Source organism: Drosophila takahashii, chromosome 3R (assembly GCF_030179915.1).
Source record: "Drosophila takahashii strain IR98-3 E-12201 chromosome 3R, DtakHiC1v2, whole genome shotgun sequence".
Classification (NCBI taxonomy): Eukaryota; Metazoa; Arthropoda; class Insecta; order Diptera; family Drosophilidae; genus Drosophila; species Drosophila takahashii.
This window is the reverse complement of record NC_091681.1, coordinates 38,205,845-38,224,733: the sequence shown is the minus strand read 5'-3', so window position 1 is coordinate 38,224,733 and position 18,889 is coordinate 38,205,845. Positions and strand designations below refer to the sequence as shown.

General features: G+C 41.4%; 4 protein-coding genes across 5 annotated transcripts in view; 2 read left to right on the top strand and 2 right to left on the bottom strand.

The window, feature by feature from the left end:
• The first annotated feature begins 222 nt into the window (after positions 1 to 222).
• Positions 223 to 959, top strand: Trissin (trissin). Its single transcript, XM_017153502.3, has 3 exons — positions 223 to 402; positions 461 to 551; positions 611 to 959. Exons 1-3 carry the CDS (start codon positions 351 to 353, stop codon positions 789 to 791), a joined length of 324 nt encoding a protein of 107 aa, XP_017008991.3. The 5' UTR covers positions 223 to 350; the 3' UTR covers positions 792 to 959.
• A 26-nt stretch (positions 960 to 985) lies between these two features.
• Positions 986 to 3,637, bottom strand: Rh6 (Rhodopsin 6). The gene is made up of 3 exons (XM_017153500.3): positions 2,779 to 3,637; positions 1,350 to 1,630; positions 986 to 1,296 (listed from the first exon to the last, which is right to left on the bottom strand). Exons 1-3 carry the CDS (start codon positions 3,487 to 3,489, stop codon positions 1,176 to 1,178), a joined length of 1,113 nt encoding a protein of 370 aa, XP_017008989.2. The 5' UTR covers positions 3,490 to 3,637; the 3' UTR covers positions 986 to 1,175.
• Positions 3,638 to 3,849: 212 nt separating this feature from the next.
• B9d1 (B9 domain-containing protein 1) lies at positions 3,850 to 5,307 on the bottom strand. Of its 2 annotated transcripts, none has more exons than XM_070216983.1 (2): positions 4,795 to 5,307; positions 3,850 to 4,230 (listed from the first exon to the last, which is right to left on the bottom strand). In XM_070216983.1, exons 1-2 carry the CDS (start codon positions 5,190 to 5,192, stop codon positions 3,879 to 3,881), a joined length of 750 nt encoding a protein of 249 aa, XP_070073084.1. In that variant the 5' UTR covers positions 5,193 to 5,307; the 3' UTR covers positions 3,850 to 3,878. The 2 variants fall into 2 exon arrangements, with proteins under 2 accessions (XP_070073084.1, XP_017008990.3); XM_017153501.3 differs by having other exon boundaries at positions 3,856 to 4,230; positions 4,799 to 5,305.
• A 6,767-nt stretch (positions 5,308 to 12,074) lies between these two features.
• Positions 12,075 to 18,889, top strand: part of AdamTS-A (ADAM metallopeptidase with thrombospondin type 1 motif A) — a 35,951-nt gene continuing 29,136 nt past the window's right edge. Inside the window, exon 1 of the mRNA XM_017153495.3 lies at positions 12,075 to 13,129. Within this exon, the coding sequence (XP_017008984.3) occupies positions 12,761 to 13,129 (369 nt within the window). The 5' untranslated portion in view covers positions 12,075 to 12,760. The remainder of the gene's footprint in view (positions 13,130 to 18,889) is intronic.

Below are 18,889 nucleotides of genomic sequence, written 5' to 3'. Positions count from 1 at the left end.
TTTGTGGCTGCCCATCTACCTCCCACCCCCAGTTCACCACCCCCCGTAATAACAACCCCAAAATAACCCCATAAACTTGTTGCGCAAGCTGCAATTGTCTGTGTGCCCTAACTTATTATGCACTGCGTGTCCACACACTGGATACTCGATTCCTCCTGGTTATTCATCCTCATGCTTCATTGACCACTTTGAATGAGGGATTTCTCAAAAGTGGGTGGTATAAATTGGTATATAAACTCGAGAGCCGGCAACTCGGTCCTTTCAGTTGCGCTTTCTCTGGGACACGGAACAGGACGACCAGGAGAAGATCTCATATGAGTGGCAGAGCCTTTTGAGCAGACCGCCGACCAATGACCAAGACAACGATGCATTGGCTGGCCCACTTCCAGATCATCTTGCTATGTGAGTTTGGTTTACATATATGGGTTATAAAAAGACCTCTAGGAATCTGATTTTTCAGGCCTCTGGTTGATGTGCCCCAGCTCCAGGGCCATAAAGTGCGATACTTGCGGCAAGGAGTGCGCCAGTGCCTGTGGCACCAAGCATTTTCGGTAAGTTCCTGGATTATCTGATTTCCGATTTTCTGGGAATTTAATATTATGTATCTAAGGACCTGCTGTTTCAACTACCTTCGCAAGCGTTCCGATCCCGATGCACTGCGTCAGAGTTCCGACCGCAGGCTCATTGACTTCATCCTGCTGCAAGGACGCGCCCTCTTCACCCAGGAATTGCGCGAGAGACGACACAATGGCACTTTGATGGACCTCGGCTTGAATAATTACTACCGCTAAATTACTACCGAAGATGGAACGATTTTTTACCGATAACTGACTCCGATTTCGACTAACGATTAACGATTAATTATGATCCAATGGCAATGGTGGCATTCGAAATGCTTGAAATGTTAATTTACCAATAAAGGCACAAACTTCTTTGGGGCACTGTGCTTGATGAAGCAGTTTAGTAAGTTAATTACTCTAGTTCATTTTGATTTTGTATCAATTGCAGTTGTTATATTTTTACTAGATTTTTTTTTACATTTTTCATTGCCATCTTTTTTTTGGGTTTTCCTTGAGGTGTCTTTTGCAAAATAGTTGAGTCTCCTTTGTAGATCTAGAGCTGTCGGTTGTTCTTCTTCCCTACGTCTGCAGTCGTCGTCGTCGTCTCCGAATCGCCTAAGCCTGCGATTCGCTGATCTCCGCGGTGGCCTGAGTCCTCGAGTCCGAGGTGAGGTCGTCCTTGCCGCAGGCCAGGCAGGGCATCTTCTCCCGCAGCACCTGCTTGTACTTGGGGTGGCTAAAAATAAAGATAGGTATATCTGAAAACAAGATAACTAACCCAGAACCCACCTCAACCCGTAGACAATGGGATTGCACACCGCATTCGCCTTGGCAAACACCGATCCGCAGATGGTGCTCAGCGGACTCAGGTGCATGGACTCGAAGATGCCCGCGTAGTTGATGATGGTGTACGGGGTCCAGGCGAAGAACCACAGCGAAATGGTCGTCAGCGCCACCTTGGCCAGCTTGATCTCGATGGCCTTGCTCTTGTCGGCCTCGCTGTTCCGCAAGGAGGCCACGTTCATCTTTTTGGCCTGCTCCCGCATGGCCTTCTCGTGGGCAGCCACCGCCTGAAATGATGGGTATTAGTAAGTGGGAGAAGATTGTTCGTGAAAATAAGAACATTTGTTCTTGAAAGTCGTTGTTGAAAATGAGAGCATTTGTTCTTTAAATTCGTGTAAGTGAGACCACAATGCTCTTGAAAATGAGAACATTCGTTCATGAAAATGAGAGCATTTGTTCTAAGAAACCGTGTAAGTGAGAGCATATTGTTCTTGAAAATGAGAACATTCGTTTTTGAAAACCGTGTAAGTGTGAACGTATAGGTACCCAGCGGCGAAAATTGCCATTACAAAATGGATTACGAATGCATTACTTCTCCTCTCGTAATAGAGAAACAATGGATTACAACATGGATTACTTTGACATAGGCATGGCCGCCTTGTAATGTGGTCGGGAGAAAATTTGCATTACTAGTAATGGGAAAAGTATGCTAGGGCCGAATCACCTTCGGGTCTCCATTACGAATTCAATATACTTTTCCGAAATTGTAATGCAAAATGTAGACGGACTAGAGAAAATTCAACATACAATTTTAAAAACGTATGCTGAGTTGTAATGCATGTTCATTTATGAAAACAAAAAATATTCTTTCCTCATGTAGGAATTGAACATGGGTATTATTGTATAATGGATGGAAAGGCTAACCGCTCGGCCGTTGTCTGTGCTTTTTGTAGTTCGTCAAACTATATTTAGAATGCATGCTGTTATTATTAAAGTTCCGAAGCTCAAACGTGAGGGAGGGGAAACGAAAAACGAACACATAGACAATAATTTTTATGTGTGTTTGTGATTTTTGACGAAGGGAAATCGTTAGCGAACGAAAAAACGAAGTCATAGGAGCCCTGATTACAACTTCTCTAACGAAAAGCAGCGATTGTAATCGGTTACATTTTCTTTACAAGTAATGCATTTTTTCTCTAGACCCCATTCGCCTGTTCGCCGCTGGGTAAGAGCACATTGCTCTTGAAATTGAGAACCTTCCCTCTTAGAAAGCGTGTAAGTGAGAGCAAATTGTTCTTGAAAATGAGAACATTGGTTTTTGAAAGCCCAGTGTTCTTGAATTGAGAACATTCGTATTAGAAAACCTTCTTCCTGCTACTTTCAATAAGATTTAAAGCCCAAAATTATTTCTGCGTAGCAACAGTTATAAACCCACCTTCATGATGTGCCAGTAAGAGAAGATGATGGTCATCAGCGGGGTGAGATAGACCCACAGCGAGTAGACGATGATGTAGGACCTGTTCCACCAGTCCTTGGCAAAGTAATCCGTGCCGCAGGCGGTCATGTTGCCCTCGGGCACGTAGCGGTTCCACCCAAAGAGCGGCATCAGGGCCCAGGCTCCGCAGATGATCCACACCACCATGAGTCGCAGCACAGCCGCGGTGGCCGTCAGTGGCTTCCTGGCCATGCCCTTCACGATCACACAGTACCGATCGTAGGCGATCAGCGTCATCGACCAGATGGAAACGCAGCCGAAGAGCGAGCCAAACATGCCGTAGAGCTCACACAGGAAGGGACCCATGATCCATGTGCCGTAGAAGCCATTCAGCACCACCGGCGGGAACATGGTGAACATCATCATAAAGTCCGAAAAAGCCAGATTGACCACGAACATATTCGAAGGAGTGCGCAGTCCCTTCGACGAGGTGAAGATGTACATCACAATGAAGTTCCCGCATAGCGACATGGTGCCCAGAATGGCGATCACGAAGCCAATGATGCCAAACCACATGGGTTCGAGAGGAGGCCACTGGTACCAGTAGGGATCCACCATGTGCATGATCTCGGCGGGCACGCTCTCCGCCAGGCTGAGATTGCGGCCATCGTTGCGCATGTAGCCGAAGCTCGGGGGATTCAGGCTGGCCATCTCTGGGGGGGAATATAGCTCGTAGCTCGCAGCTCTCTGGGATCGGTGCTTCTTCGGTGGTGGCTTCGTCTGTAGTTGGTTGGTTGACTACTCGCTGTCCATAACTCTCGGGACGCGGACTCGGCGGCAATGCCTGAGGCGGAAACCCAGCCAGGTTTTTATATTGTCCAACGCCTTAGACTAATTGCCCTAATCCAATTAGGAGGCACTTGGCCAATCCAAAGTTAGCCATTCGATTGCCGCAAAATTGCTGTGTCGGATTACCAGTAAGCCACGCTGGACAAGGTCAAGTTTGAGGCAGCTCCCAACCACCAACCACCACCCACCTGGCAATTAGATTAAGACAAACGCTTGCCTGCCTCGCCAAGTTCACGTTTTACTGACATATTTTATTCTTTATTCAGGCATGCCATTGGTAGCCCAGCTTTCGGGCTCCCCGCATCACGGAGGACAACTGGAACTGCAGGCTGCCGTAGGACTCCATGGACAGGCCTTTGCATTTTAGGTTGTCCAGCAGGACCTTGGGATCCTTGAGCTCTGGCTCCCGACGTAGAAGCCAACTGGTGATGTCCGCTATCATATTGGGACACTTGGGCATCAGGATGGGCGCCTGCAGGAGGTCCTGATTTGAATCCGCAGGACGACGGGAGCCGAAAACGGGCAGGTGGATGTGGGCATAGCCAAGGAGCGTTTCCCGCCCTCTTCCACTGCTTCCGAAAACGCTCACCAGGATCTGGGGCCCTGAAATGGAAGAGGATTCAAGCAAGTATTTAATATGGATCTCAGTTACAGATAAAGAGGTTCTCTTAAATTTTAGTTCCTAAATCTTCTACAAAAAAAGTATATTTTATATAGTAGTTTGAACTATAAGATAGCCTAAACAATTAATAATATTAATAAAAGGTTCACTTCAATTCAATTCAATTAGTTACATTATATTACATTAAATTGAGTTATACTAACTTAAAACATCTTACTTAAAAATTTGTTTTTGGTATATACCAAATGTAATATTACAAATATAGAAACTGATTTTGTTTGGATTATGTTTAACTTTTTTTAACTTTCAAATTATTCTAACTAATTTTTGTGGATATTATTCAAAGTATTCTGATTAAGTATAATTTCTATATATATTTTTACTTTATTTAACTTTGAAGTTACCTTTTTTCTAGATATACTTCAAGGTATTCAAATTAAGTTTAATTTCTGTATATATTTTTACTGCGAAACTACTTAAAATATTTGTTCTGGGTATTATTTGAACTATTCCTCTTAACTTAAATTTCTTTATAATATTTTTACCCACAGCCAAAGGGACTGGTGCTCTTGTAGGTGACCTCGATGGGCATATTGAAGACGATGGGTTCGTTAAAGTGGCCCCTCTTGTTGGTGGCCAGCTGGGTGAGTCCGTGCTGGGGACCCGAGGCCAACTGCCAGTCGGGACCGGCGACCAGTTCGTAGCGCAGGAAGACGAACTCCTTGTCGGGACCCAAGGGAAAGGTGGCCGACACTATTTGGCCCACGATGCTCAGGCTGAAGTAGCTGGCAGTGGCTTTTGCGTCCATTGGATCGGGAATACTTTCTACTTTGGCACTCCTGGACTTCTTTCTGCCCTTCTTTTTGGTCCTTTGTTTATGTTTTTCATGCGGCGGAGTGGTGTCCTCGTTGCCCGGGAGACTGAGGCCCTCGCTGGCGCTCATGGTGGTGTTTTCCGACTCTTGAGGGGGTGTGTTTCCAACTATTTTCCACCAACTATTTTCCACCTGACAACTGGCAGCAATAAATGAGTGTTGGAAAAGGTGGACAGTTTTGACAACTTCAAAAAGAGTCAATCGATATATTAAAATATTTAGCTTCTTAGCTTGGTCAAAATGTAAATGGGTTAATATATATAAAATAAACGTAGCAATGGCAACAAAAAAATATAGGTAATATTGAATTGCCTTTTAATCAGAGAATAAATAAAAAAAATTTAGCTTCTATTGCAAAATAATTTTTTATGCATTTATTAAATTCTTTATAGAGCTTTAAACACGTGCCATAATATTTTTTACATGAAATAACAGAAAGAGTCATCGGACTTCCAAACATATTCACCATTATTTGCTATTTTGCATTTTAATGGCGTTGGTAGAACTTATAATTATATCACCGCACTTATGTAATAAATTCAATTCCTTATGTTACGCATATGGCCAGTGTAAAACAGAAAATAACATAAGATAAGCAATTTCTTCTGGTTTGTTTTTTGCTTTTGTTGAGAAATACTTGAGAAACACTCGACACTTATTGATTGTAAATCTGGATAGTATACGACCTGTCGGTATTTAATAATAGTTTAGATAAAGCTCCGTGGATAATTTGTATTTCTTGCTGATTTAATGAGCCAACATGTTCATAAATCACATTAATGATATCTTTCGGTATTCGGAATTGTAAGTACATTAGTAGTTTTCCTTTGTCTCGTTAATTTAGTTAGGGAAACAACTTATTTTATTCACACAGTTTGTCAATTGTCAAGTTCAGTTGGTCTGGTCATGTCGACGCCAATGTAATTTAATACCATCCGAGTTACAAGCTCGTTCTAGTTTGCATACTTCGATATCCATATCCAGCTAGGAATATAATATAGAAGTAGCATATCTGCACACCGCTAATACGTGACAATTACAAGATAATAATTCATTTTCAGCCGGCACACTGGGAAGTCTAGGCAGTCTAGGAGGGGCAAAAGGTCAATTACAATCGACACACGGCTCGAGGCACTGACTCAGCCACTCAGAGTCCAGCTTCTTGGGCTCTTTTGTGTAATTAATGCTGTAATGGCCATTTAGCAATTTATAGCTGCCAACGCGACATGCCTGTAAATCATTGTGACAATTGCCGGCGCTACCGAAACGGGAAGTCGCGCCTCCGATCTTCGATCTTGGATCTCCGGTTCTCCGCTGCCGCTCCCTATTTTACATGATGCATTATGCAATCGAAAACTGGCCAGCAGCCAGTCAGAGCCACTTAGCATTTCCATGCCTCTTGGCGTAATTAAAATGCGCCTCAAATAATGTCAATGGTTCAAGGCGAGATCCCAGGTCCAACACCTTTTATGATATGCTAAAAACATCTTCTCAAGACGCACCGATCTTCAGATTGGATCGTCACTGCAGCTGTGGTGCAGCCGGTGGTTCCGAGTGGTGCAACAGCTGGGCCATCCAAGTGGTGCTGCAATCACAGCCGGATCAAGTGCTTACACTGGGGGAAATAACAGTCAAATAGAAAATATATTTTTAATTTAAATTGCTTTGAAAATAAATAGGTATTAGGAATGTTATGAAACATTTTAATTTTTAATTGCTATGAAAATAGTTTATTTATTTCCAATATAAATATTTAAAAATATTTTTCGTCTATGACTATAGTCATAACTAATAGCTAAACAATAACATTCCTAAAATTTAAAACTCCTTGCTAATTGTATATGTATTTTTAAAATAAGTTTAATATACATAATTTGTATAGTATAAATCACGGGTTTCCAAAAGCATTCCCAAAATTCCAAAGTCTTTTCTAAATTTTTTGGGTCTTTTTAATCAAATAGTTTTTTATTCAAGAATATTTCCTTAAAAATGTGCTAAAATATAATGATATTTCTACTTAAAATACGATTAAAAGCGTAAATTAATCATCGCGGATTACCCATTTAAAAAAAATGATATGATGTTTCCGAAAATGCTGACTATCAAAACAATTTCTCCACGACTTTTGGAACTTACTCACGATGGTCGTACGATTTTTGACAGCATGTTCTGTGTGTGGTGTGCGACATGTGCAGTTCCTCGAAATAAGCTCCTTTGATAGCCAAAGCAAAAGCTTAGGCTTAGTCAGTCTGAGGAGAGCCGAAAGCAAAGTAAAGGCATCGGGCCATCAGAAATCGGACATCAGGCCATATGCCATAAGCCATAAGCCGTTTACTGCAATTCGAGATAATGCTGACGCAGCGCAGAATCGACATAATTTCGGCTCGGGTTTATAGCATTATTATGCCCCGCGATTTCGACAATTTTTCGCTTCTAATACTGCATAATACTCATACCCATACCCATACTCAGCCGAGTATTCGCAGTGCTATATCTGCATTCAATTACGTTTTCGGAATCAATGAACAGAAGAATTATTCAGAAAGAAATATAAATTTGGGGCCTTATATAAAACCGATTCATATCCATTGAATGGCCTGGTGTAAATGAAAAATTTTCAATTGAAGTCTTTTTTCGAGCAAGTGCATTGGCCACTGCATTGGCATTGCATTACTGAAAGCCGAGCGCCGATTTGCGCAATGCAAAATGCTCTGGTTTTCTGGAGCGGTTCAGTGGACGATTAGGGTCGGAATCCTATGCAGATGTCTAATATCTTTCCCCAACCGGGCAGACAGTTCAAAGAGCCCGTTCAGATCCCGGAAAATTGAATTATGCCTGCGTATGTACTTGAATTTTAGTCAATTTTTATGATCTTGCCTTTCAGCGGGCACTCATCTTTTATGGCGATAGAGAGCGGGAGATCGGGCTGCTCATTGTACTTCTGCTACTTTTAAAATGTTTTTAATTTCAACTCACTTCAAGTCTTTTCCACATGATACTCATAAATATTTGCAAGCCTAGTGGATATGATTTGCACGTCCGTTGCTGTGGCGTTCGCCATTCGGTCTTCATCTCAAGGAACATAAGTACACTGATCTAAAAAGGGGTTTCTAACAAGGAAATATATTTTAAAATATATGAAATTACATTTTAATTAATATTTATTTATTACATACAGAAAAAAACAAAGAACTTGCATATTGGATCACTTTGGGGTCTTAGTACACATTTTCAAATTATTACCGAATTTAGGTTTATTTTATAGATTTCTATGTACAACCGTTTTTGCTCCCTATTGAACCTCATTATATTTCTTATCAAACACATGTTAACTATTTAAGAAATATTCTAAAAAATAAAGTCAAGGCTACCATCAAGTTTGAGATAAAAATGTAAATAGTTTGAAATCAAAAATGGTGCCTGGTTTTGGGTGGCACATTTCCCTCTGTGCATCTATATATAAACCACTATTGGTTTATATTTTGCGCGTTGCGTGGGCGTGGGCTAGTCTCAGGGTCAACGCACGTCGGCCAGCTCCCAGCGATCCCCCAACCCCATCCACATCCCCATCATCATCTCTACAGATCTATAACCATCCCCGATTCGCATCTAGATCGCCATCGCCATCTGTGTGTGCTGCTGTCATAGTGGCTGCTCTATGCTGTAGTAGTTGAATGGATGATATATGCCATACAGTTAAGTGAAATGTATCTTCGAGATACATACGCCAACTATGGGAGTACAACAAATGCCTCTTACGCATGCCTCTCTATTTCGATTGCGATTCCCATTTCGATTCCTGTCGCTGATTGACAGCGCACGTAATTGAGTTTGATTTTTGCGAATTTCCAGAATTTAGACATCATCATCGAACCGATGAGGGCCTGAAATTGGGGGCTCTTTAAGATAGGTTTGTGTTTAGTTAGCCCACAAAAATATTTGATTCGATTCGCTTCGTTTCGTTTCGGTTTGATTGAGCAGCTGTCAGGGCAACTTTAAAACCTGAGCTCTCAATAATTCCAGAGGGATGGGAATCGGAATGGGGCTTTCGCAAGCCTTCGATCATTCAATCAGGATCAATATTTATCAATCAATCAAGTGTGTGGGTGAGTGAGCGAGAAGAGAGAGACTGAATGGAACTATCCGCGAGCAATACAGAGATACAGAAACGCGCCGAAAACTTTTGGGCCATTCCAACTCACGCACTTACTCGCTTACAAACATAATACTTGGGTATACAAACAGACATACCGACATGGACCGACGCAATTGACTAAGAGGCCTGCGCGTGTTGGACGCACGGACGGATAAACAGACAGCCAGTCTGACAGGGAACATCTGAGCATCTTTGATACTGATCCGCAGTCTAGGGCCCTTCAGTCTGCCAAGCGGAATTGCATGCAATATGATGCGATATGATGCAAGGGGGGATGGTTGGATCTTCACCTGAGTCCAAAAGGGGTTCCCAACTTATGGGGCAATGGATTCGCTGCTATTTTTACTGCTAAACAAAAACTTTATGGCTGCGCGTGCTGCCCGGCTGGCTAATGATCTAAATGCGTTAATTATTAAGATGATACAATGCGATGTGGATCTAGCATCTACACATAGATGGATAGACAGATAGATACATTGTGGTCAGCCTTTGGTTCCGCGTGGAGATCTCCAGATCTCGATCATTAACATCTGAAAAGCAGCGGCGTCTCTTTGAGCAGCATTTCCTAATTTAGACAGCATGCTGCCCCCTTATTATTCCAGATTAGCAAAGGATTCTAGCAAATCCAAAACATTATAACATAATAAGTCTCCAGCCGAGTTAGGTATTTATTTAGTCAGCTCTGTGAACATCGGTTCGCTGTAATAAAAACTATCTAGTGCCTGCAGACTTTTATGGCTCTTTTGTAAGATTTGTTGTTCTGGCTGCTGTTTTATGTTGGCTTCATTTTCGAATGCCGGCGGTTGGTTTGTTGTTGATTACAAAACAAGCAAAACAATGCAACATCGCTCTTCCCGGAATCTTTTGAGCTGTTTTTCATTAGTCCATCGCACACTCATCCCCAGACATATATCATATTTTAGAATATTTTTCGGACTGAATATTTCGCCGACTGGAAGCCAGCGAAATGGATTTTTAATTTCCAACTATACTTTAATTTGGCAAACGAGCTCTCGTCTTCTAATTGATTAATTCTTATTGCTGCGTTTGATTAAAGAAAATATTTAGTATACAATAGGGTCAATTGCTACATATGGTAATTTGGCATACAAGACATTTATGTGGAAGAGTTCTCGGCGTTCGAATAATGGAGCGGATCGCAACTATTTTTATTCACTGACGCGATCACTAGATTGATCTTGACCCACATCGGATGGTTTGGGATCCAGCAGATGTCGCACGCTCCTCGAATAAATGGCCTAAAAATCCAAATGTATCATAAAGACAACTTCAAACTGACACAATATTTGTGCAAAATTATCAAAGATGGCTAGGATCTTACATGGCTGATTAAGATAATATTTGTGACAGAGTGTTTATTTTTGGAAATGGGTAATTTTATTTGGAGAACCAAATTGACGCACTTTCTATGGATTTGTCACAATTTGCAGAGTGTCATGTAATTTAAAATACGTCAAAGTTATTGTAGGTATTTTTTATGAACCACTGATCTTTCATTCTTTGATTTTTCATTTAACTTCCGTTTTTTCGTTCATAATGAGTTTACAGGAAATCCAGCCAAAGTGTTGAGTAATGAGCAAAGGAATTTAGCATTAAAGTCATCTTCCGCTCTATGCTTTTTGTCATAACTACTTTTACTTTGGAAATTCAATGGTAGAGTTGAGTAATACTCATCGGATAAAATGTTTTAGGCAATGATAATTTTCTGGCGAAAGTTCCTAGCTCGATTATGTAGCACAATATGTAGGCAAATTTTAATGACTAGTAATTAATCATTATACTTACTCGGTTTCTAAAAATATTTTAAGTCCTTTTTAATAAAACAATTTTTAATAAAAATTATTTAATTTTAGTTAGCCAAAAAACACATAAAAAACCACTGCCGCGAATTCTTTAGTTGACATTCCACTGAACTAATAGCGAAAATCCATACCCTTCGTATACTCCTCAAAAGAAATACCAGAGCACTGCCACCAAAACAAATATTATTACATTATCTAAAAAAATATTAAATTAATATGTAATAAAAACATCTTGTTTAAATTTAAGTTGCAAGATAAAAAAAGTATATTTCTAGGATAGTGGACTTTCACTTTTATTCTTTTGGCCTGATAAGATTCTGGGGATCTGGACCAGTCGACCTTGCGGCCGGATGTGAACATTGTTACTATGTCATGATTAAGATCTTATCTGTTTGAACAACAAGATAGGGGAATTGGCCACTCTAAAGGTTATAGAACCTTGCCGAGCACATAATCCGCACATGTGCGAAAGTATCGAATAATACAGAGGGAAGTTAAGAGAGAGGGAGAGAGAGGGCGAAATTAAGCGCAAGTTTAAGCTAAGCTCGCCGCGGGTTTTTCTCTCTTCTTTGGCAGACCTCTCTAGTCTCTTGCTCTCGTTCTCTCTGGACCGGCTGACTTAGGATCGCATGGTATGGGGGTATGTGGTTGGGAGAACCGCTATATCATGGGCTTCTGGCCTCTTCCTGCGCCGGGCTTTATCAGCCAAAAAAGCATTCCCCTTGGGACCTTAGAATTCCCAGTATCCCTCCATGTGTCGGCGTTGCGATGAGAGAGTACGCGCTGCTTTTTTTGCCGCTGAGTGTTCGAGCAGCGATCTCAGATTGCTCGGCGGTCCGATCCGCTTGCCATAAGTTGCCGCTACCAACTGCCGATCGCGGAGCATTCAGTCCGCAGCGGGAACTCAAGCGAGCCGAAACGAAACATCGCCAGATACAGATACATATTGGCTGTTTTATAGCACTTGGTCAGTCGGCTCGTTCTCCTCGCTCTTTCGATTCTTTTCATTTCGTTTGTTTTGCGCGCGCGGCAATTTGGCAATTGCTTGAATTAAGTTTATAATTTCTATTCCCGAATAACCGAAACTCCCCGAATAACCGATCCTAACGCGCCAGTGAATCCCGGAATCCTAGATCCTGAAGCCATGTCGACGATGGTGCGGCGGTGATACTATGCCATCCAATCTCGTTCTTGTGAACTCTGACATGGTTCTCGGTTTTGGGACAACCTTCACCGCCGAAAAGCTGAAAAGAAAGCCAACCCAGAATGCCAAAGGTGACCTGACCAAGTTAATGGTGCAGCTCGAAAGTGAATGCAATCGCGATGTGTGAAGTTTAAGCTCTTTAGCTTAACATTGGCCAGCCACGAAAATTGTGTGATTCGGCAAAAAGATTCATCATGATATCGTACAATCGCTCCAGTAGTTTATCTTGGCTAATCGCAGCATAACGCATAAGTGTGAGTCGTTTTAAAGCCTTTTTTGCTGTTTTTCGACGGGTGCGGAGACTGTCGCATTTCAATTAACAAAATAAGCAAAGCCAAAGAGCCAAAGAGCCAACACAAGTGTATACAAATAGGTACAAAGCACAGTGGATTGTGGTGCGATTTCGCGCGAATTTCTGCACGTGCCACGCGAAGATTGGAATCGCCATATCATTATGTCCACGCCGGAAGCCGAAGCCGCCGGTTCACCTGGCCAGGAGGTCGAGTGCCATCGTCTGCTGGCCAGTTCCATCGAGCAGGTGGATCAGCCCAAGTCGCCCGCCTTCTCGTATGCCAGCACCACCCTGAGGTCCACCACTTCCGGTCACAGCATCCGTACGAACAGCACCACCATCTGCGAGTCACCGGGACTGGGAACCTCCTCCTCCTCCTCGGAAGAAGAAGATGACCTTGACTGCTATCTGCGGGGGGCGACGAACGACCTTGGGGATGCCGGCCTGCGCTACTCCTTCAAGGGATCACCGCCGGAGCTCTACTCGCCCAGGAAGGACTTCATATCAAAGGGACCGCTGCTGGACAGACAGGTAGGTGGTCCCAAAACTTGAAAGAACGATTTGCTTAGAGGCCTAGTATTCGTATTTCAACAGCCTTTTGTCTGGCGATTTTTCATTTATTTTTGTTTGCACTCCCCGCTTTATCGAAATCGGCTGGCCCAGCGAAAAGCAAATTCAAGTTAATTTATTGCATTGATTCCACATCGATGTGTCGAGTTCTTTCCTTTCTTTTATAATTTCGGTTGATTTGTCGATATATTTTGGTGTGCTCGTCTCGTTTTCGTGTGCCGCATTGTTTTCTGTTTCTCTCTTTTCGATTTTGATTAAATACCGATGGGACACAAAGAAAGCGGCGACCATCGCATTTGAATTCACACGCTTCACTGGGCACCCGGCAACTAAAAAGCGGAAAAGAGATCGCGATCGAGATCTCATTGTCGATTTTATTTGATTTTCGGCGACCTCACGGCTTCGGCGGCTTGAATGCGACTGCAGATTGCAACGTTTGTCGGATACTTCGGAGCACTTCGTTCCAAAAGCTCCGAGTTGCATTCGCATTTTGAAAAATAAAACCAAAATATAAAAGTGAGTCACCTGGTCTATGGTCTCTGCTCTATAATCTATGGCCTATGCCCATCCATTTGCGTCAGTTAGGGACTGCTGATATATTTTTGGGACGTGTGTTTCCGTCACTCCTTATCGCGATGGCTCTGCAGCAGCACTTTTTTTGGGAAAGCTGGTTCTGCATCTAGAGCACATGTCTCCCAAGATAAGCGGTAAAAGTTATCTAAGAAGGTGGCAGTTGGATAAAAAGTAAATAAATTTAAGACACTCCATATAGTCATCCACAAATCCCAGGAAAAGACGCCCCTGTCTGGAAGAAAGCTCTAAAGCGATAGTACGAACTGTTTGTTACCCATTAGTTGGCCGAATTTACATGCAAATGCTGCTCATTTTCAAGATCGCTTTAGGAACTACCCGACCTGGTTGGAAAGCGGCTGATAATTAGGATTTACAGAGCTCAACAAGGTGTGAAAAGCAGTCGTTGGGGACGTGACGAAACATGGCCAACTGACTTACAGGCCATTAGAATTTTATCAACGTCCGCCAGGCGACGGGCGATGTAAAATTTGAAAAACAACACGAACCCGGGACTCGTGAATACATAATACATTATGTTGGGTGCGAATTAGGAAGTCTGTGGGCTATAACCCAGCGACTATAACTGATAACGGGCCATGTGTAACGACGTAACCCCCTGGGGACCTAAAAAATAGGATGGAACGGAATGGTAGGGGTTAGTTGGGCGTGCTGAAAGCTGTCTATATGCATACCCTCCCATATATAAAGCATCTATTCACTGAATTTGTGACATATTCAGTTCGGTTCGGTTCGGAAATCTCTGTGCACTGACACTGGCCGTTTCGAAAATAGATTTTCTAATTTTTTATGTGGCGCCTAGTCTCCCGGCAATTTGAGGAATACTTGTAAGTAACGCTCTGTGTATTAGGGTGCGCTGTCCAATTTGTATTTCGACGATGAAATTTGCACAATGTGTAGAATTTGAATATTTATTTTCTTGGCTTTTTGTTATTGTTTTGTTTTGTTTCGCCTTTTTTTTCTTTTGTGAGCCGTACGTCGTCGCTTTGCGCGTGTTTCTCTGTCCCCGTGGCTTCTCGTTATTTATTTTGTCTTCAATTTATTTCGTCTACTTTAAATAAAAATGAAGAAAATTCGTAGCGTTCATTGACATTAAAAATGAGCAAAAATAATGCAGAGGAAAGAAGTCTGAAATTGAACATTTGTCAGTCGCCAAAATGTTTTAGTACCCGAAATATGTGGGTGTTGACGAATCCGAATTCGCGGATGACCCACGAAGATCTGCAGAAAATCGGATTGTGGCCTACGTGTAATGATCGTCAAGTATTCAGCTCGGCTCTCGGCTGCCCGGTGATTAATGCTATATATAACCACATAACCATAACCGATTCTTATGCAAATGAGGAGGGCGTGGCCTTGCAGCCCTTTTGCTTGTCCGTACGGGGTGACAAATAATTTGTCGGAATATTAATGCCGTCAGAGAACAAAAAAAAGAAACCAGATACAATGGCAAAAGGCCCCAAAACAATTTCAATTTCAAGTAAAAAGGCCAAAAAACCAGCAAATAATTTTAAGTGTGATGCCGGGGCGTGACTTTGGGGTGCTGTGCTTATGCTTTTCGGTGGGTTATTTTGAATTTAATTTATATTTCTTTTGGCAAAAGATATATACGTGATCTGCATGCAAACACTTCGGCGAAGGCCCGCATCCCCCGCCCCTCCCTCTCCCCCTCGGGAAACCACCCACGTTACCCGCGATACCAAAGTCCCAAGTGCTCATTTTCTAGCTTACGAAAACTGTCAAAATGATGAAAAAATGTTTATAAAAGTCTTAAGAAATATTTTATAAAAGAAAGTCGAAGTTGGAGTACTCTCTTTTTATATTTTATATTAATAAATCTTAAAATCATGTCATAAAATTACAGAAAAATATTATTTATAAATTTAAAAAATATCTTCATTAATTTATGGGTAGTAATTTTATATCTTTTGTTTACTTTGCTAATTAATAAGTCATAAACAAAAGGGTATAAGAAAACATCATCAAAGCATTTCGGACCTAGACAAGTGATTGCTCATTTTAATTAATTCTTTTTTAATTTATCAGTCAAGATTAATGTTAAACATGTTCAATCTGGCTAGTGGTTGCTTTTGGAAACCGAATTCGGATTCGAATACGGCGTTGGCCCAGCCGGGGTTTCTGTGTTAATAATTTAAATATGGATTTTAGCGGCCTTTTTCGGCGGGGTATTAGCATAATTGGGGGCCAGTGTTCATCCCCGGACAAGCTGCCAAGCTAATCCACTCAAGGCGAAAACACCTCTAATAATTACCTGTCCAATTTTTCTTCACATTCGGGTGATTTTTCTATCGATTTAGTAACTTGTGTCTCTGCTGAATGAATTTTTCAACAAATTATTTGGCTATTTTTGGGCTTTTGGGTAAATATAAAAATTTGTTTAACCGACTCCGTGGGCTTTACATCAAAAGGCGGAACCGCCCATAGAGCGGTTTTCAGTTTCAACTCGGCTTGATTGTCTTCTTGCCCATTTGAATGCTTTATTTGGTATTTAGTTTTTAGTTTCTGGCCCCATCCCTAGTAGGACGGGTCGGACCAAAACCCGACTTACCTGCCCCATTCCGAAAAACGACAACCTGAGCCTATCTTAATGATTTTTTATTTATTTGCTGCCATTTGTTGTGAGCCGTCTTATCGCGTTTGTGACCATTTCGAGCCAGAGCGTGTAACATCACTTTACATAAATCCATTATATTTTATTTTTAACGACACTCTTTTAATTATTTCGCCCCGCTGGTGGCATCATCATCATCAAACTCATACCCATCGTGATCCCATCTTCACGGTCAAGGCAAATGCTGGATCATCGCGGCATTATCGATACTGGCGCTTTGCATATAAATTTTGGGAATCGGACGAGACGGCGACGAGGACAGAGACTCTTTGGGGCGGTGCGTCTTTATTCATATGCTAAACTCTTCTCTTCTGAATTCAGAAGTCAGAAGTGGTTTAGCTGGGCTCTCGGGCTCGGCATTTATTTGAAAGCAATTTGGAAACCTTGGGGCATCATCACTTTATCATCGCCGGCGGTTAGGATGGGTGCAGCATAAGCCGAGCGCAGTCCGCGATCTAAATACAAAAAGAAGGTTCCTTAATGGCATCGCTGCTCTTTTTTCTTTCCATTTCGTTATTGTTTTATTATTGCTGCCCTCGCTGCTTTTTATTAATATTTTTCGAAGGAGGAGGAATTCGGATATTTGTTGTGGTTTTATATGTGTCTGCTGTGCCTTTGTTTCGATTCCTCGGAATTAGACAATGTTCTTGGTCTTCGATCTATGCGGGGTGCTATTTATCCATATATGTTTGAATGTATTTTACTCCTTCATTCGGGGTGGCATGATTTATGGGGCAAGTGATGTCGTTTTGATGGCGCATCACGTATACGCCCAGCGGTACCATGCAGTTCGCCAGAAACCGCAGCCCCCAAAGCCCGTTCTTCTGGGATCTGGGAACCCCGAGAGCGATACCTGACATCTATAAATATAACCTATAATCGCATTATTGCCACACGCCCTCCGTTTTTCGATTTGGTGAAATCGAATCCGAAAATTCGCCATCTCTGCCGCAGGGCATTTGCCTAACGGTTTCGACAACTGAGCGGCAACCTAAAACAAAACAGCTCGTCATTTGCATAGAAAATCAATTCAAAGCCATTAATAAATCGACCTGTTTTATTTATTATTTATTTACATTTCGCTCGTCGCTTTAATCAAATATTTCCGCCTTTTAACATTGCATCGGATTTATTAGACCCATGATATGATAGCTAATCCGCCGAGATATATATGACCTGCTATGGTTTATAACGCACATAATGCAGCAAGTAAACAGCAGCAGCAAACAGTGTAACACAGATTGTCTCATCTCGTTGTCCTCTGAAATAATTGGTTTACTTTGTTGCATTTGTTTGTTTTTAGTTTTATCATTTTGTCACCTTTCACGGTACATAACCATTGTGATTTATCAGTAGTTTTTTATAGGTTTAAAGAAAAATTACACAGAACAAAATTTGATTTGCTTTAAAATTTTAAAGATAAAGTTTTGATATTCAAAAAGTTTTAAATTTATTATTTCAAAAAACTATATGTAAATAAGTATAATAACTGATACAATACTTTATTGATATGTTTAAATTATAAAATTTACAAATTCGTCTTTTTATTGATATAAAATAAGGTAGAATTTACCCCTATCTCATATCAAATTTTATTTTGTGTAAAGAGTTTTTCTCTTTTAATCTGTTAAATTTTGCACTCTTCGCACAATTTATCATTAATAAACCTAGAACCACCCACGTGCCAACCAGAGTTCCAGAGCTTTAGGGCTGATAGATAGACCTAGACCACAGATCGATCAGCTGGCAGGTGATAGATAGGTGTTAATTTGCAGTGACAGAAGTGCACGTCACGGCAAATTTGGTGTTTACCCAAATGTTTAGCGACGAAAAGCACACATCTAGCCTCCAGAACCATGCTGCTACTTTATAGGCGGGAGCTTACAGGGCGTATGAGTACTCAGAAAAAAATGTATTTACAGAGAGTGTTTCTCAATGTGTTGCCACTTCTGTCTAAAAAGTGTAAATACATCATCTTTTTAAAATACAAAACTTGTACTTTCCATTTCAACGCAGAAATCACAAACTACTGAATCATAAGCGTGTTTTTTGATACATTTCCGCTTTATATATACACTCTTTTCATTATAATAGCTTTTATTGGTCCCGCATGACAAGAATAACAATAAAAAATCGTGTTTATTGCTAAATTATGTTATGACTTTTAGCTAGTGTGCGATATTAGTTTCACGACACGCCCGAAAGCGTTTAGATATTGGAAGAATGATGTGATAAGTTGCTCTGTACTATCTCTTTTCTCCCTGTGTACTTAAACCCGCTGAGTGTGTGAGTGCGATCGATGTGATCTGCAAACGATCTGCGAGGCAACGCTAATTAATGCTGGTAGCAACAAGTTCAGCTCCCTTATCTGCCTTTTTTTGCCGGTGAGCCGGGTTCCTATAGAGTATATAGAGCTATAGAGCTCAGCTGTTCGGCTAGACAAACACACGCTTTTTGTTTCTTCTCATAACATTAAACACAAAATTAATAAAAATCTA

What these genes read in the sequence shown, in the direction of transcription:
- Trissin (XM_017153502.3), top strand. Translation starts at nt 351, where the DNA reads ATGACCAAGACAACGATGCATTGGCTGGCCCACTTCCAGATCATCTTG. An exon ending in CTTCCAGATCATCTTGCTAT is followed by an intron (nt 403 to 460) that starts GTGAGTTTGGTT and finishes CTGATTTTTCAG; the next exon opens with GCCTCTGGTTGATGTGCCCC. An exon ending in TGTGGCACCAAGCATTTTCG is followed by an intron (nt 552 to 610) that starts GTAAGTTCCTGG and finishes TATGTATCTAAG; the next exon opens with GACCTGCTGTTTCAACTACC.
- B9d1 (XM_070216983.1), bottom strand. Translation starts at nt 5,192, where the DNA reads ATGAGCGCCAGCGAGGGCCTCAGTCTCCCGGGCAACGAGGACACCACT. An exon ending in ACCAGTCCCTTTGGCTGTGG is followed by an intron (nt 4,231 to 4,794) that starts GTAAAAATATTA and finishes CTTCCATTTCAG; the next exon opens with GGCCCCAGATCCTGGTGAGC.
- Rh6 (XM_017153500.3), bottom strand. Translation starts at nt 3,489, where the DNA reads ATGGCCAGCCTGAATCCCCCGAGCTTCGGCTACATGCGCAACGATGGC. An exon ending in CTTACTGGCACATCATGAAG is followed by an intron (nt 1,631 to 2,778) that starts GTGGGTTTATAA and finishes CCATCATTTCAG; the next exon opens with GCGGTGGCTGCCCACGAGAA. An exon ending in CCCATTGTCTACGGGTTGAG is followed by an intron (nt 1,297 to 1,349) that starts GTGGGTTCTGGG and finishes CTTTATTTTTAG; the next exon opens with CCACCCCAAGTACAAGCAGG.